The sequence below is a fragment of the Dermacentor variabilis genome, chromosome 1 (assembly GCF_050947875.1).
Source record: "Dermacentor variabilis isolate Ectoservices chromosome 1, ASM5094787v1, whole genome shotgun sequence".
NCBI lineage: Eukaryota > Metazoa > Arthropoda > Arachnida > Ixodida > Ixodidae > Dermacentor > Dermacentor variabilis.
Genome location: NC_134568.1, coordinates 69,631,580 through 69,649,255, shown reverse-complemented (window position 1 = coordinate 69,649,255; position 17,676 = coordinate 69,631,580). Strand labels below are relative to the sequence as shown.

The 17,676-nt window shown below is 47.3% G+C and overlaps 1 protein-coding gene across 2 annotated transcripts in view; it reads left to right on the top strand.

Moving 5' to 3' along the window:
• LOC142579034 (splicing factor 1-like) overlaps nucleotides 1-13,191 on the top strand; it is a 54,802-nt gene extending 41,611 nt beyond the window's left edge. For both annotated transcript variants that reach the window (XM_075688841.1, XM_075688851.1), the window contains exons 8-10: nucleotides 800-937; nucleotides 11,335-11,440; nucleotides 11,645-13,191. In XM_075688841.1, the coding sequence (XP_075544956.1) occupies nucleotides 800-937; nucleotides 11,335-11,440; nucleotides 11,645-11,928 (528 nt within the window). In that variant the 3' untranslated portion in view covers nucleotides 11,929-13,191. The remainder of the gene's footprint in view (nucleotides 1-799; nucleotides 938-11,334; nucleotides 11,441-11,644) is intronic.
• Nucleotides 13,192-17,676: the final 4,485 nt, after the last annotated feature.

The following is a 17,676-nucleotide window of genomic DNA, read 5'->3' as shown; positions in this document are numbered from 1 at the left end:
ACTCGTCCACCCCAAAAAATAAAATTTGTTAGGCTTAAAGGGGTTTAAAGAAATCTCTAATAATTCCCTGCGTCATACTATGCTTGGAGGCAACCAGATTTCCTTGGATTTCTGCAAGAGCGAAATCGTCTCCGTATACAGTTGACAATAGCGCCACTGCGTTGGCGATCTTCGTTGGTGGAGATCGGAGAAACGAGCCATGCTACTAAAATAGCAACCATAACTCAAAAAAGAAAAATTTCATGCACAAAAAAAAGGATCCTGCATCAAGTGATTAAGACGATAGTGCTGACCGAAAAAAAGAAAGAAAAAAAGAGTGCTGTTCCTTGGAGCATGTTGTGAGCGAAGGAAGAGAGGGCATGGCCTCTGAGATTGGACGATGGCATGCGCTCTCTATTGCTAGCGTGCGCATCCCAATCTTGGAGGCTATGGAGCAAGCCACTGGAAGCCAAGCCAGCAGAAAATCCAACATGGTGGCTTACAAAACCGAGTAGTGTGGCTCAGTATGAGCAATTTAGTCCAGAAAATCGAACTTTGGGGCCTAACTTCATCTGAAAAATCTGGCACAAAAATGCATTAGCTCTATGGGAACCGTGACAATGCATTTATGAAGTCCTGAATATCCATCAAGTCTGAATTTTTGGAGTCTGAAAAGTCTGTCGGCTACTGTAATGTGTATTCACTCCCGCATTTGTTTATTATGTTCATTGTGTATGCACCTTCTGTACCAAAAAATCATTTTGCTTCCAATATTGTGCCTGTGGGAGGCCCTCATGATGGTGGGGTGGTTTCTGTGCAGGACCGCCCTCCACCACAGCAGTGGGCTGCAGGACCAAAAGGAATGATGCCCCCAGGAGGCCCACGACCTCCTACAATGATGGGTGGACCACCGCCACCCCATATGGCTGGCACTGGAATGCCCTGGCAGCCATCCCAGGTGTGTAAAGAGCTCCCTATTGCAAGAAGCAGCGTCTTCCAGTGCCTTCGAGTGTGAAAGCAACATATTTTTTGACACTGGATCGCGCTGGGGACGGTGGCGATCGCTGGGAGTCACTGGGACACCAGTGAGAACGGTCGATAAAAGCTGGGTCACCCTGTACGAGATGCTCGTCTCGCTGCCATGACGCTGGTGCGCACTGGTTTGCGCTGTACATGCACTGGTTCTTGCTGCAGTTTGCTGGCTCTCACTGGAAACTGCGCTGGTTGTGTTTGTGCTACGATGGTTCCAGTATGCAAGGAGTGTAGGCGCTGCTGAATATTAAATGCTTTATACAATTTCATTGCTAGATACTAGTCTCTTGTCCTAAATATTGCTATATCTTGGAGTCATAGAAGTCTGTTTGTTGTCACAGTTGGGAATAAAGGTGCGTGAGCTGCCCTGTTTAGGTATGCATGCATATTTGACAGTGAAGATCACTTTTGTTTTTTGCATTTTCCCCTTTGACTGGGCAGATATCTGCATCCTTGAACAAAACCACGCAAACGCTGAGGATGGCTCGTTTTTTAGTAGTTTGTTCGTAACCGATGACTGCAAGTTGTTGCCGTTGTCGCAGTGTTATGGAGTCAAACATGGCCAAAGTGCGCACCCGCGTGGGCCTCATCTTCAAAGTGATCTGCAATGTTTACAGAGTGCACGTGGTGCCAGCAGCTTCGTATGCAATGTGCTTTCTACGTTTCGTTTGTGTTGAAGCGAGAGCTATACGAAGGTCAATTCACTCGCTGCTACTGCCACGGTTCCTCACTCCAGTGATTTTCAGCGAGTTTCTGCGGTCATCATGTCTACCTATGTGCGCATGACACCGTATTTGTTCATTTAGTTGATAAGCAAACGTTTACAAGTTTACACGGCTGATAAAACTACTATCCTTGCTTCGTATAGCTATCTACTAATTTGCTATTGCAATCGATGCGTCGCATTTCGGGCGAAACTGCAATTTTTTTTCTCCACACGTGCGACGAACGTGCGGATGGAGCAGGAGCCATCATGACGTCGGGCACGTCGGGCCGCATTCACTACGTCCGGTTACGTTGGCTGCACAGTGATTTGAACTGTAGACGTTGTTGTTCACACCAACGTGACGTAGCGTGTGTGCGCACATGCTCACGCCACGTCTGACTATATACGCCCATTAATCAAGCGATTTTTTTTCTCTGACTTTCATTAGTTCGAATTTTTGTAGCATCCCCGCCAAATTCGAATTAACGAGCTTTTACTCTACTTATCTTTTCCTAACCTCTTGTCCATAGAACAGCATGTATTTAGAACCTTGGTATAACAAAGTGTGTTTGTATGTGATTTCAATACAGTCAACGACTGAATTTTCGGACATGCCTGATATTTCGGACGTCTTCACGGCACCGCCACGAGCCCCATAGAATCAATGTATAAGGACATCTGAAGTTTCGGACGCTCGAACCCCCCGCCGTCCAATTTTCCTGACTTTTTGACGCGACGGAAGGTCCTTTGACTCCTCGCTCAGCGCCCTTGCGAAGGAAATTGACTTGCAGCCGAAGCATATCACCGCTTTGAACCACAACTAGCTGAATCTAGCCGTCACACACCGATTTGGTCTGGCCATGCTGGCTATGTTATCGCCGCACTTCCGCCTCCGGCGGAGTTTCTGGAGCGGTGCCATTTCGTTTGTTTGCGCAGGCCACGTTTTGGCTAGCGTGGTGTGTGGTTGTGCTGTTGTGTCAAGTGTGTTCTGCGACGCTAATCCTAGGTGCTTCGACGCTCGTCAGCGAACTCCACTGTTCGCAACTTGAGGATTTCGCTTGCCTTCGATAGCCCCCACTCCGTCTTCGTCGTCCTCGTCGATGGCATTGAAGCGCGGAAAGCAGTACCGTCGGTTAACGATGGAGAAGAAAGCCGTTGTTATTAAGCAAGTCGTGAGCGGCCGATCGCAGGCTGACGTGAGCAAGGAGTTCGGCATCGGCTCCGCTCTGCTGGGGTTTCCATACCCGTGGAAATAACTTTTGAACAGTTTGTTGACGCTGATAACGAGCTCGACTTCTGCGCAGAACTGACTGACGAGGAAATTGTCCGTCAGGTTGTGGGAGATTCAGAAGACGCCGATGTTGAAAATGAGGAGCCAATGCCTGCGCCGCCTACAAGCGCCGAGTTGACGCGAGCACTGTTGGCTCTTTCATCGGTGTACAGTGCTGACATGACCCTTGCTCAGATCGAGGCGAATATGAACGCATGCAACCGGAACGCGGTCCAAACAACAATCAAGTTCTTCAAGCCACTGCAGCAATAACACCGGCTGCCCGACGATGCACATTTACTACATAATAAACCGGCAGTCGGCTACATACAGAGTTTTTGAACGCCTCTTTTTATAGCCACTTCACTGATGCTTCGGCAGGGTTTTGGAAGCCTGGTACTTCGCCCTTTACCTCTAGATCTGAGAAAAAAAGAAAAAAATTCGTTTTTTTCATGCATTCATTTTTTCGGACTGCCTGAATTTTCGGATGTTTTTACGTTCCCTAGAGGGTTCGAAAAATTGATCGTTGACTCTATAACGAAATTTCACTTCCCCCACACTGGAATGCCAAGACAATAAATGGAAACTTCCACGGAGACAGATGGATGGCTGCCTGCGCACCTCTAAATTGCACATGTTGGGCAAGAGGACCACTGGAGCCGCATCACATTCAATGTAAAGTCCAAGTGCGATAAGATCCTATCGTGCCCCACGCACTTTGTGCTTTAGGTGTGCGTGAAAGTGTGCGAGGGAGGCAAGAAAGATGGTGGCTTTATGAGTGCCGCCTTCCCGCTCGAGCAAAGGGGAAAAGGGGCAGGGGAGCTCGCTCGCGGTAAAGCGCGCGCGAGGGGCGGTGGGGTTTAAGTTGGCGCTTGGTGATTTCTAGTGTTTTTCTCAGCCGTGTCTACGCATGGCAGTAAGCACGGCTGAGCACATACGCAGCCGCGCACCCAGCTTTAGAGGTAATCTGCCGCGTGTGCAGAGAGTGAGCATGCCGAGACGTTGAGGTATCATGTAAGCTATCTTACCTCTCGTTTAGTATTGCAGGTTGCATATTCTCGAGCTTCCACGACACGACAGAGCAAGAGGCAGACAAAACATTTGCTCCCTGCTGCCGGCGCGTTTAATAGAGGGATGCTAGTGGGGATGCTAGTGGCTTGCATATGCAAGAACTAGGGGTGACGGTACTGCGCATGCGCAGACCGCTATGTCTACTTGTGTCCTTGGGTTGCTGAGCCAGCCGAAAATATCGCTGCCCCTAAGAGGTCATGTTGCCCACGTGACTCTCGTGGTGTATGAGAACTTAGGTGAAGCGAGACCAACCGAAACAAGCGGCCCATCCCGCCACAGAGGAGACCATGGCAGGGCCGGCGAGGACGTGTGCATGTGTGCATTTCACGGCCGACGTGGTAAAGAAGCTGGTCGCCGAGCATACCGGCACGATGTCGCCCCAACTGCGGCCTGTCAAAACTTGCAGGAGGCTTTAAATAAACAAAACACAAACCACAACGTATTATGCTGCACGAGATGCCTAACTACAGTTTACCAAACGTATGTTTGAATTGCTTCGTCTCGGCCACAGTCGTGCATCCTAAGTCACGCGATCGCTGGTGCAACGCGGTGTCGCAGATTTTCATTTGTGTTTGTGCGCTTGGCTAGCATGGCGACAAAGCGGAAGTTTCTTTCTTTGGAGGTCAAAGCGCAAATCATCAGCGAGGCTTCAAGCGGCAAAAAGAAAGGAGACGTTGCAGCAGAGTTTGGCATCTCCAACAGCATGCTGTCGACAATTTTGAAGTTGAAGGACACGATCACCAGTGCTCTTTCTGTGGGAGCGTCCACCAAACGGAAGAAGTTGACTTAAGCTGCACACGAGGATGTTGAGACGGCGTTGTTTACATGGTTCCTCGACATGCGTGCCAAGAAAATGCCAATCAACGGAAGCGTGCTGCAGCAAAAGGTTCTGAACTATGCTTGCATGCTCAGCATCGACGATTTTAAGGCAAGCACAGGTTGGCTGACCTGCTTCAAGGCCCGACACGACATCGTTGCGAAAGTGTTGTGCGGCGAATCTGCTGCTTCAGGCGGCAATGGTGCAGCGACTTGGGCGTGGTCTGCTTTGCCGGACATAATGAAAGACTATGCCCCGCCCGACATCTACAACGCAGAAGAGACGGGACTCTCTTATGAGCTGCTGCCATCGAAGACGCTGGATATGAAGAGCCAACCATGCAGCGGAGGAAAGCACAGAAGAAGCGTGTGACTTTGCTTCTCTGCACTAACATGGATGGCACCGACAAGCACTGCCCGCTTGTTATCGGCAAGAGCGCAAGGCCTCGCTGCTTCAAAGGTGGTATGAGCTTGCCGGTAAGTTATTTAGCAAACAAGAAATCCTGGATGACACGGGCCATCTTCTGCGATTGGATCATAGCTTTCCACCGCGATATGAATGTCCAAAACTGCCAGGTGTGCTTGCTTATTGACAACTGCTCAAAGCATAATTTTGAGGATGCCTAGTTGGAAAATGTGGAAGTTCGCTTCTTCCCCCCAAACTGCACTGCTTTGATTCAGCCGTTAGACCAAGGCGTCATTCACAATGGGAAAAGTGCATATTGGCAGTGGTTAATTTAGCGACTGTTGCTGAATGTTGACACCGGGCGGGAGACCAAAGTGGACTATGCCCCTACAAATGATTGCCACGGCATGGACGGCAACCCAGCGTAGCATAATTGAAAATTTCTTTGCACATGCCGGCTTTAAGCCTGAGGCTGAAGTGACGGCCAACTCGACAATGGACGAGGAAGACGACCGTTTTAGAGTGGAGCCACCCTCTACAGAAATTACTGCGGCGTGGGCAGCCCTTCGAGACACCGGAAATGTACCAATGGACGTCAGCATAGATGAGTAAATCACCGTTGATGCGGACATAATAAGAGTTGAATAAGAGTTGATGCGGACATAAGAGTTGAACAACATGTCTATCATTGAAGAGGTTTGCCATAGCGCCGCGTTGTTGGACGATGAAAGTGATGCACTACAGTCAACGACTGAATTTTCGGACGCCCAAATTTTCACACATGCCTGATATTTCGGATGTCTTCGCGGCACCGCCACGAGCCCCATAGAATCAATGTATAAGGACATCTGAAGTTTCGGACGCTCGAACCCCCCGCCGTCCAATTTTCCGGACTTTTTGATGCGATGGAAGGTCCTTAGGCTCCTCCCGCAGCGCCCTTGCGAAGGAAATCGACTTGCAGCCGAAGCATATCACCGCTTTGAACCACAAGTAGCCGGATCTAGCCATCACATACCGATTTAGTCTGGCCACGCTGGCTATGTTCATCGCCGCAAATGGCCACACTTTTGCTTCCGGCGGAGTTTCTGGAGCGGCGCTATTTCGTTTGTTTGCGCCACGGTTTGCGCAGGCCACGTTTTGGCTAGCATGGTGTGTGCTTGTGCTGTTGTGTCAAGTGTGCTCTGCGACGCTAGGCCTAGGTGCTTTGACGCTCGTCAGCGAACTCCACTGTTCGCAACTTGAGGATTTCGCTTGTCTTCGATGGCCCCCACACCCTCTTCGTCATCCTCCCCGATGGCATCGAAGTGCAGAAAGCAGTACCGTACCCACGGAAATAACTTTTGAACAGTTTGTTGACGCTGACAACGAACTCAACTTCTGCGCAGAACTGACTGACGAGGGAATAGTCCGTCAGGTTGTGGGGGATTCAGAAGACTCCGATGTTGAAAATGAGGAGCCAATGCCTGCGCCCCCTACAAGCGCCGAGTTGACGCGAGCACTGTTGACTTTTTCATCGGTGTACAGTGCTGACATGACCCTTGCTCAGATCGAGGCGAATATGATCGCATGCAACCGGAACGCCGTCCAAACAACAATCAACAAGTTCTTCAAGCCACTGCAGCAATAACACTGGCTGCCCGACGATGCACATGTACATAATAAACCGGCAGTCGGCTGCATACAGAGTTTTTGAACACATCTTTTTATAGCACCTTCATTGATGCTTTGGCAGGGTTTCGGAAGATTGGTACTTCGCCCTTTACCTCTAGATCCGAGAAAAAAGGAAAAAAAGGTGCGGTTTTTTTCATGCATTCATTTTTTCGGACTGCCTGAATTTTCGGACGTTTTTACGTTCCCTAGGCGTGCAGTTCAAACGTTCAAAAAGGCGTGCAGTTTGCAGCCTGTCGAAGTTTGCATGACTGATCTGGTGCATCCATAGCTTTCGTCGCTCCACATCATGCTTGCCGAATGGCAGTGTAAAAAGCATTTTTTCCTTCATTGAACCGATTACGGCAACCATAGGTGCAGCAACTCATGACGAAGAGAAGAAACAGTGCCAAGGAAGCATGCTGTTCTTAAAGACACGCTCACGACGGAAGCTACAGTCATCGTATAAACCACATATTATGTACAATACAGCACGTATTCATTCATTGCATTAAATATGGCACCGGAGAAACATATGAAAGTGTGCGCTTTCATCTTGGATTAAAAAAAAAAAAAAATGGAAAAGAGCACGCGCTCTCACATGACGGCGGTAGTCCAATCATAAAGGGAAGGCGGGCGGCTGAACGTGTGGATAAGGGAGAAAGGCAGAGAGCCGCGTGGTGGCGGCAAAGTTTAAGGGATGGTGCTGCTTTTAAACATTGAGGGACTTTAGTTGCAGCAAATGGTAATTTCAATTTGACTCAGTGCATGTGTCAGCCACGCCGAGAGCAGTTGCGGTTTTGTCGTCAGCAGTTGCGACAAATAGTCGCGTCGTTTCGACTCGGTGCAAAGCTGTCGAGGGTGTAGAGCACTGGCTAAATCTTGATGTACGGATGATCTGTTGGTGCCCAGCTGACTGTTGAAAAATAATTGGGAAAAGTGAAAAGTGTGTCAGAAGATTGCGTGCACTGGTGGCCATGCTGCGAGAGTCAATCACGAGATGATGAAAATTGCTGCGTCCGCGCTGCTGTTGTGCAGATTAGAAACAGGATTTGCTAATTCATTCAGTAAGTAAAAGCATGTTGATGTAGTAAGCATTTGTTTGTTTTCTTGATACCCTTGATAATTCAACATTGAGGTATTTTGGACATTTTTCCTGGTCCAGTGAAATCCGAATTGGCGAGGCTTGATAGGTATAGTCACATCCTATACTGCCTACCCTAACATCAGTCCTCCTACCTCTTTCTTCTTCTTTCACTCTGCAGAGAAGAGTAGCAGGCTAGAGGAATCTGTCCATATCTTCAACAAATTCTCTCTCAGTAAAGCTTCGCTTAACATAGATTCCAGTAATGGTGTCTGTTCTCGATAATTCTTTTGTAACTACTGCGTGCTGCATGCAGAATAACACGTATAATATTACTGTGCAGCTTAGGAGCAGCGTCGACCTTTGTACGATAAGTTTAATGCTGTTTTCCTCTAATTATTATTTGGTTATGCGAATGAAGGTGAACTGGTTTCAATGTTTCTTTGTTTTTTCTCTAGAGTTTAATGTAAAGCTAAATAAGAACGAAAATAGTTTCCATTTGGTACTCTGGTCAGGAGCAGGTGATGTGAACCATGAGCAAACGCGGTCTGTGAGGCATTTGTGAATCACTCCATTTCAGCGCCTCAGCTGAAACACTGAAAGTGATGATGGTGACACATGCATGAATTTTGTAAACTACAAGGCATATCATATTCGCAGCAAGTAGCGATGAAGGTTGCAGCTCATGAGTTGTGTGTAAAATGTTTCAAAGGAGTACTGACACAAAATTTTGAATTTGAGTTAATGTGTGAGATCGATTTATGTGGGCACACATACATCGTCTTCAAAATATCAACGGCGAATACAGCTTAGAACATATTTAAAATAACTTTTAAAGTATGTGTGCACAGCCAACCGCAGAAAGCAGGACCTCACGACATCGACAACAAGAAAGGAATGTGAACAACCGAGAAATGCAAGTTTCTCGCTGCTATGATTGTTCTGGTCTTTTTCTTTTTTTTTTTCCCTGGTCGTGACGCTGATCTCTTTCGTGCTGATGGTGGCACAAAAATCGGCTAAAATTTGTTTCTGACACCAAATAACTCACTAAGTTATTTCGTGTCAGAAACGTTAGGCGTTGTAGTAAATCGTTGGTATGATTTTCACTCGGAAGCTGTCAGCGCAGCCGCGGCTGCAATCGTCTCTGCGAACCGGCTCGCCTGGTGAACATGTTTTCTCATTGCTACCAGTGGCGTTGGGAGGACTAATTGTATTATCACTTATGAGCGACATAAATGTGCAGACGTTGATTGCGTTGGAAGAATATAGATGCTTTATTACCAGCTGCGGAAAGACCGCAAGGGCCGTTGGCCTCGGATCCGACGGCTAGCGAGCTAGGCCTATATACTGTTTCCCAGTGATCGCCAGCTTGCTTGGCTTGCTCGGCGGCGATAAGCGGCAGAAGTGGTCTGAGTTCGTGCGCACCGCTGGACGCTTAGAATGGATCCCGCTGAAGAGCAACCAGATTTGCTCGTTTCATTTCGAGCGTGCCTGTTATAAACAAAACTGGCCGAGCTTAGAGCAGTCCGATGATCTTTTGCCAAGACTACGTACCCCTAAGCTTGATGCTGTGTCGACTTTTACCTTGCCTTGTGTCCTGCTCCGGAATATGCTTCATTCCTAAAGCGCCCTTGACGAATGGCTCATACTACTTGTACCGGTGCGTACGCGTATTGATAGCTGGCACTAGCCGCACTTTCTGAGTCGCTGCTTTGTAGTGAATCTAATCAAGTATGGTTGGCCACGTCTTAATTCCACAGTGACTACTGCAAGCAGGAAATAGTCGCCTCTGGGCGACGAAAACAAGGACGACGATGATGGCGAGGACATCGTAAAGCAAGACCTTTAATAAAGTTTGTCCAATCCAATCGCAAAGCATGTGCAGGCATACCGTAAAAACCGGAATATCCAATGGTTTCTTTTCTTTTTTCAAAAAACCATTGCGAATAGTCGACCCTCGTCTTATATACCGGACATTGGCGGAAAAACTACGGAAGTCTTGCAACAATGGGTGGATGAAGTAAAGAGCCGCCTTCGCCATCAGCAGCAGCGCGGCGTGGCGACATTGTGGCACCGCCAATTTGCGTTTACGTTGTCACAAAGTTATATTGGTAGAGGCTGCTTTTTCACATTTTGTTTCAAAATTAGCGGAAGCCGACGGCAATCACCATCGCCTTCAAGAAAAAGGCGATTGAGTCCGCGGAAGCCCACGGCAACCATGCGGCACAGCATGAATTTGGAGTATCCGAAAAGAGCATTCGGCACTGGCAGAGGCAAAAGCAGCAAACCAACAGAAAACATCATTTCGTGGGCGGACCGCAAAACTGAAAGACAAGGTTGCGGAGATCGTCCGGGAGCTGCGTGTAAGATCGCTGCCTGTGACTGTCGAAGGCATCCGTTTGAAAGCGGTAGAGATCGAGTGCGCCTCTGGACTGGGGAGCGAGAAGCACTCGTCATCCGACTCTAGTTCAGACGACTCTGATCAAAGGCGTTGCTCTGATTCGGAGTAGCGCTCGCGCATTTCGTGCCCTTCTGTGTGCTGTACACCTGGCCAATTTTTAACAGTATCGCGCGACCATCAACCCGCGTGTTTGTCAGCACCAGATCATCACGGCACAGAGTGGCAAAATAGCGAAAGTAAGCGCACGTGTACACGTGCGCGTATCTTGTTTGTTTCGCCGCTCAGCACCGTTAATAAGGTGCTGACAAGCACGCAGGTCGATGGTCGCACGATACTGTTAAAAATTGGCCGGGTGCACATGCAAGCAGCATTTAAATAAATACTGTCACTATTGTGCATGAGTCGCATTTGTTTCAAGGTAAGGGTGTCTTCCGTTGCTTTTGCCATTGAAAAAAAAATTTTTTTTTTCATTTTTAGAATTCGTTAGTTGGGGGATCAACCTATGTTCCGGTCCGACCTATAGTCCGGTTTTTACGGTAGCAGATGAATTAGCAAGACGAAGCTCTCGCGCCGGCAAGTGAGTGTGTGCGCACATCACAGTTTTGTGCAATCACGTGTCCGGCTGTGTTTATATTCCTTCTTTGGCCCATCTTGTTGTTCTTCAAACGGAAACTGGTCGCTACAAACAAGACTCCAAATAATTGCCTGTCGCGCTCTGAAGCCAATGCTGTTTCGTGCAGTGATTACTGGGTCATTAGCTAATATTGCAGCAGAAAAAACAAGATAAAAAAATTTTGTGTCAGTAATCTTTTAAAATTTCAATAATCTTTAATTTAGAGGTGTTGATTTTTATGAGGAATTATATGGGAGATTTCAAATGCTTCATTTAACAAGCAGTGTTTTTTACATGTGTGTTCGGCAGGGAGGAATGCCTCCCATGACTGGAGTGCCCCCACCTCCACCTATGATTGGACCTCCACCATCAGGGTTGCCTCCATGGATGGCAGGACCTCCACAAGGGCCTGGAGGTATTGTGCACACTGAATTTCTCATCTGTGTTGTTTTTTACTGCGAACAAACAATAAGTAGGCATTTTACAGCTGCTTTCTATCAACTCCTTGAGTATGAGAATTGGCTGACACTTTGGTTGTCATTTATTTGTTCAGTCATGGCATGTGATATAGTAGGTTGTGTTGGCCTAAATTTGCTGCAAAATGCACTGTGTATTTCAGCCCCTTGGCAGACGCCGATAGCAGGGGTGCCCCCACCGCCACCTCAGCTCTTTCCTTGGGGCCCTGGAGGAGCCTTTATGAACATGGGCTTGCCGCCGCCACCGCCACCACCACCTGCAGTTAGCACAGGAGCCAGCACAGGAGCCAGCACAGACAGCACCACTTCAGGTGCCAGTACCAGTGCTACGGCTACTTCAACTACTACGACTATGGTGGATCTAAGCACACTGGCTGTGCTACCTGGGCTGCTGGCAGCCCCGCCGCCACCACCACCCCCAAGTTAAGCAGCACTGTTTGGGCCACAAGTAGCTGGCCTAGACACACCCTCATATTCACCCTGGTATCCATCTTAGGGTTACTCTTGAGGGCTGGTGGTTTAATTGGCTTCACGTACACACTGCGCTACTTTTGCACCAGTAGGACACATCAAACTTTGGTCATCAGGCATCCAAGACATTGGGCAGCCTATCATCATTGTTCTCAATTTTTGTCAGTGTCTTCATTCTCTTAAGTATTTGTTTATTGGTTCTGCATTGTAGCATGCTGTTCTCCCAGCTGCTTGACAGCAGGCTATAGTGCCCAAAGTGGTATTTTCAAGGTGGCAAGTCAATGGTGGCTCTCTTATTGTGACATTCATGCTGCTAATCAAAGGTGCTTTGTGGACAAGCACAGTCATCGTGGATAAGCAGCATTGTCTTACTTTCTCTCGTGCAGATTCATTAAAACTAAATGTGTTCTCGAACAGCTGTTTTCAATGCAGGTATGGTTTGTTTTGGAATGCATTGAATATACCATGTAAATGAGCTTTATTTTGTTGTATCTTTATGGGCTTTGTTGTTGGGATGATATTTCGAGCCATTCAGATATTTTCCGATTTACATTATATTATGTTTGTTGTGCTATTGCACTCCTTGGGTTGAGAAAATGGTAGGCATGCTGCAGTTTCCCTTGGGGCAAGTCACAGTAGCGTGAACTGTGTTCTTCGGCACTACATACCTTGTATGGTCACCACAATGCTGCATGGTCTCCTAGTAAAAACCGAGCTATTATTTTTTGCTATTGTTTAAAGTGCGCATGATGGCAATATGTGCAGCTGTGGCTTGTAGTGGCTTGTAGTTACGAACCTGTCATCATAGGTTTATTAGAACCTCTCATAATATGCCTTTAGCTGAATGAGTTCTGGCGATGGGCAATGCATTTGTTTCTGCTAAGAGTGATTAACTTTAAGCTAGATAATCCAAGACTGTCGCCTGAAAATGCTGTTCCTCAGAATCTGATGCCATTTTTCTTTGCCCCTTTGAGTACATTGAGCCTACAGGAAATAAATTGTGCAACAAATTTTGATCAGATTGCACTGGATTGAAGGTTACATGCCACAGGTGTAAGAAGTGAATTCGATGTAGTTGTCAGCCATTTTGTCTGTAGAGCTTGGATTCTTTTTTTCATTTCATACGTCTATGCTGCTTCAGATGAAATTGCTAGGCATGAATGGTTGCTTTTTTCATGATTGTACATGTCATAAAGGATATTAAACATCAAAACCTGTATTTGGTGTCTGTATTCATTCAGTTGCATCCTGCATGTGGAAGAAGTGCATATACAGTTGAATCTCGATAATTTGAACTTAGAAGGGGCCTGAAAATTTGTTTAAATTAACAAGTTTGAATTAAAGGAAGCTAATTGAATGGAGGACTTACCTGCAGTGGTGCATGTTCACTGAGCTAACACATGAGTGGGAAGTTTCAGAAGACTTATTCACACGTACTTACAAATCACTGTCAAGTCCAATTTTTTCGGAGTTCATAGGGACTGAGAAAATTTCATAAATCGGGCAGTTCTAAAAAATGAATGCATGCCTTTTACTGCCCTGATGGGCTCAAGTCGCCAGAGGCACGTCCGAAACAGCTCTAAAGGCCTACCAGTACACTTATTAAGCGTATCGATGCTTGTACTGTGATAGCAGACAGTTGGGTGCACGTGTGTATAATTAAAGGAAACTTGCCATGTCCTGTGACAATTGCCCCTTCTAACGTTTGGTATGCTTTACCGCGTAACACTGCTGTATTGGGGCGAAGCTGACTTTCGAAAACCGGTATTATGCAAGGCGTTATAGTTTCCACGCTTAGAAACCATTGGCGAGGATTACAAAGACGGAGTCAGTGCCATTGTTAACAGCGGCGAATCGTTTCAATGAAAAACACGGCACCGAATAGCAAGAAGCTTGGTAACGGACGTCGAAGTTGATAGGTTTAACGTTGCTGCAGTGTGGCTACGGCTGTCGGCAGATTTGCTGTTCGGAGGCGCCGCTTGATTTGGTGCACTGCTGAGAGCATTGTCGGAGCGCAGTATATTCGAATTAACCGTCGTAAATTCTTGCGCGTTCAAATTGCCGAGCATTTTCGCCCATTGTAGTACCCATAACTTTCACGGGACCACAGCGTTAGTCTGAATAAACCGAAATTTCGAATTAACGAGATTCGACTAGCTCTCTGTATTTTGTAGCCACATTGCTTTTGTCGTAAGTGAAGCCATCATATAACAGCCCCATTTAGACGAACTTTCACTTAAAACCTGTGCAACCGTCAAAATTTCCGTTATTTCAATGGCACAAAATCGCATGTACAACAAAGGCCTTTGAGCCTTGCCACTCAGTTACAGCGAAAGGAAGGTGCAGACCCGGCGCTGCGATTTAAGGTCCCTGAATAAAGTTGAAAGGTAGTGACATACTTTCATCTTGCCGCCGCCGCTGCTGCGAGGAGGCAGGAGATAAGGTCTGCTTCTCCGAATTGGTTGAGCACCGTCACATGCTATTTTTTGTGCCCTTTTCTATATTTTGTCTTCCTTTCCGTGTCGCGGCGCACTCACTATCATGACTGCTGGCCGTCGAGTTTCTGCGGCGAGGCTTTCGCAAGGGATTTAGGATCTTTCGGCTAAGTTTCGTTGCCAACCGGGTCATTGAAGAACTTGGTTTTTGTTTTGTTTTATGTTAGAGATTGATTTTAAGAGTACTCGAGGTGCAAACGTGTATGAACGGAGCTGTTTTCTTTGTTGGCGGGGTACGGAGCTCAGGCAATGGGTAAGCTTATCAATGGGTGCTATTCTCGGTGCTCGTTCTGATTTGTTTTCCTGATCAAGCTGGTCGTAAACAGGTGTATGAACCTACAGAGTGCGTGGGCTGTGTTCTGTCATATATCATGCTAGAGACGTGACACGTGTTGTAGTACTGAGAGTGCGTAGCTGTGTCAATTCATGCTTTTGTTAGGCACTGCAAATATATTTGGCGAGGACAAGCTGTGCACTACCAGTGCAAATATAGCTTTAACTATTGTGAATAGGCATTCTCCGGTTTGCCATCTGGGCAGGATAAAGTGGTGCGCGAGTTTGTTGGCTCATATTGACTTGGAACTGCGTAAAAGGAGAAAGCGCTCATTGATGGAAACCATTTCTATGTGTAACTTTCGTCCTTGCATATGCTTGGTTCACAAATGAAGCACAGGTTCCACTGTGACGTTTGCGCTTGAGAGCCAATGGCACCAGTATGTCATAAAAGCGTAGGACCAGTTTCACTGCATAAAAAGATGCCAGCGTCATGATGAAATGAAGAGAATAGCTGAGATGCTTCGCATTGATTGCACACGTTTCTACATGATGCTCGCGTTATTCAGGCGAATATGTCACGCGCTTTGCATTCGGTCATCATGGTACTAAGATGATTAAATTATGTAGTTGCACAAGCTGGACAGCCAGCAGTAGATTGGGTACACGCAAGTACACACGTACGCACTTAGAGCAGCGCAAACGCATCCGAGTTGCTGAATCGGCAGCTACATAGTGCTGCGCACACGCAAGCGCGCCGCCTTTGGCGTGTACCGGCGAAACCTTCATCGCAGCCCTTTCACGCCGGGCAAGTGTCTTTGGAAACTTGCAGGGTGTCTACCAACCGGGAAAACCGGGAATTCTCGGGGTTTTTGAAGAGTCTGAAAATACTGAGGGAAAACTCAGAGAATTTGTGCTTCTATCAGGGAAAAAGCATGAATTTTGCTGAAAAGGAAGGAAAGTCGCGGTAATGCTGGCTCGAGTTACAGAGAGGAATCGTAACGAATCCTCTGACGCCATGTCGTCTGCTGGAGGAGTTGCCCGTGTGCAGTCAAAGGCCGACTTTACGGACGCCCGATAATTCGGGTGGCTTCGCGGCACCACCACATACCCCATAGAGTCAATGTATAAGAACGTCTGGAACTTCGGATGCAAGAACCCTTCGCCGTCCTATTTTACGGACTTTTTGTCGTGACCGCAGATCCGAAACGGCATTTATCAAAGCCACCACCACCGCCATTTTGATTACCTCGCCGCCTCGAACCGGCGCTCGCCTGCAGATCCGCTGGCAGCCGTAGCCACCACTGCGGAGCTCACTGTAACTGGCAACGCTACGCCCAGTTACTTCGACGTTCGCTATTAAGCTTTTTGCCCTTCTGTGCCATGTTTTTCATTGAAAGAATTCGCTGATGTCAGCAGTGGCACCGACTCCGCCTTTGTGGTCCTCGCGATTGGCTTCGAAGCTTGGAAAGCACGGCGCGTTCCATAATGCCGGTTTCCGAAAGTAAGCTTCGCCTCTGTGCTGAAGTGTTACGTGGTGAAGCATACGCAAAAGTATTGCGGTGAAGCATAATTAGTGCGGGAAGGGGCAATTGCCACGAAACACGGTATGTATTCCTTAATTATACACGCGTGCACCCGCCATCTCCTATCACAGTACGAGCACTGATATGCTTAATAAGTGTACTGGAAGGCCTTCAGAGCTTCTTCAGGTGTGCATGTGGCGATTTGAGCGCTTAAGAGCAGTAAAAGCCGTTGCATTCATTTTTTCCAACTGGCCGATTTTTCGGGCGTTTTCGCAACCCCTAGGGAGTCCGAAAAATCAGATGTTGACTATAACTGATCAAGAGGATGCTTCAAATGGTCCGTGGGGCGAATGCGCGGTGCAAGGAACACGAGAACAGAAAGGACCTACGCATTGAGGAATTAACGGGTAACGAAGCGTGCCGCCGCCGCTTTGAAGGAGCTTGAGCTCAAAAAACAGTGTTGGCTAACGCCGAAATGCAGGTATCCCTCATCCAAAGCAAAATAAACTCTTTAAAGGAGTGAACGCAACACTGAGACGTTGTGCGCAGGCTGAGAGTATATTAGGAGTCTCGGGACAGTTGAGATTTACTTACCAGCAGAGAACCTCACTCGTGACAAAGTTCGGGATTCATGCCAATGAGCTTGCTACCAGATGAGAGAAATAGCTCATATTCGAAAATATTTGCTTCCGTATGCATCTCCTTTTTATTCGTATTTGAGAATGTTCGACTCGATTTGCCATGGGTTTTACCATATTTTTCGAATACATTTTATTCGATGTACATTTTACTAGCCCCTCCCTTCATTCTGTTTTCTTTTTGAATAAAATAAACGCTACTCCTTAATATCAAACTGGATTAAGTCGTTTTTAAAAAATAATATATTTTTGCACATGCTTACTAAAGAGTGACAGCATCATGCGACGTGGTGTCAGCCCGTCTTGACGTAAAACAAAGTTTTGCGTCACTCAGTCAATTTTGCAAAGGGACTCGGGGAAAACCTGGAAAACGCGGGGAAAATGCCGGCTCAAACGACGCCGGTGTCGGAGCGGGAGTCTGAGGGCCCGGTGCGTTGCCGTGTCTCCCCCTTTATCAGGGTCTGCATGTGCCCACAGGGTTCGACAGGATTTGCATGGCGCGGGCTACTTTCCCCAAGCGATTGAAAAACTAAGTCTTCAAGCCCCGCTTTTCAGGATTATGGAAAGCAATATAGTGTGGGCGAGCAGCTGCATTTACTTCGTGGTGGACCGAGGCAAGCCTTAAACGTGCCATTTCATGCTGTTACTTCATGCGGCCACTACTTCATGCAAATGTGCTGTTGTGTCAAGATATTTTTTTCCCAATACCATCAACGCCACCTGGGCCACCGCGTGCAGGTTGCTCAGTCAACAGGACAGCTTCGCTTCGGTC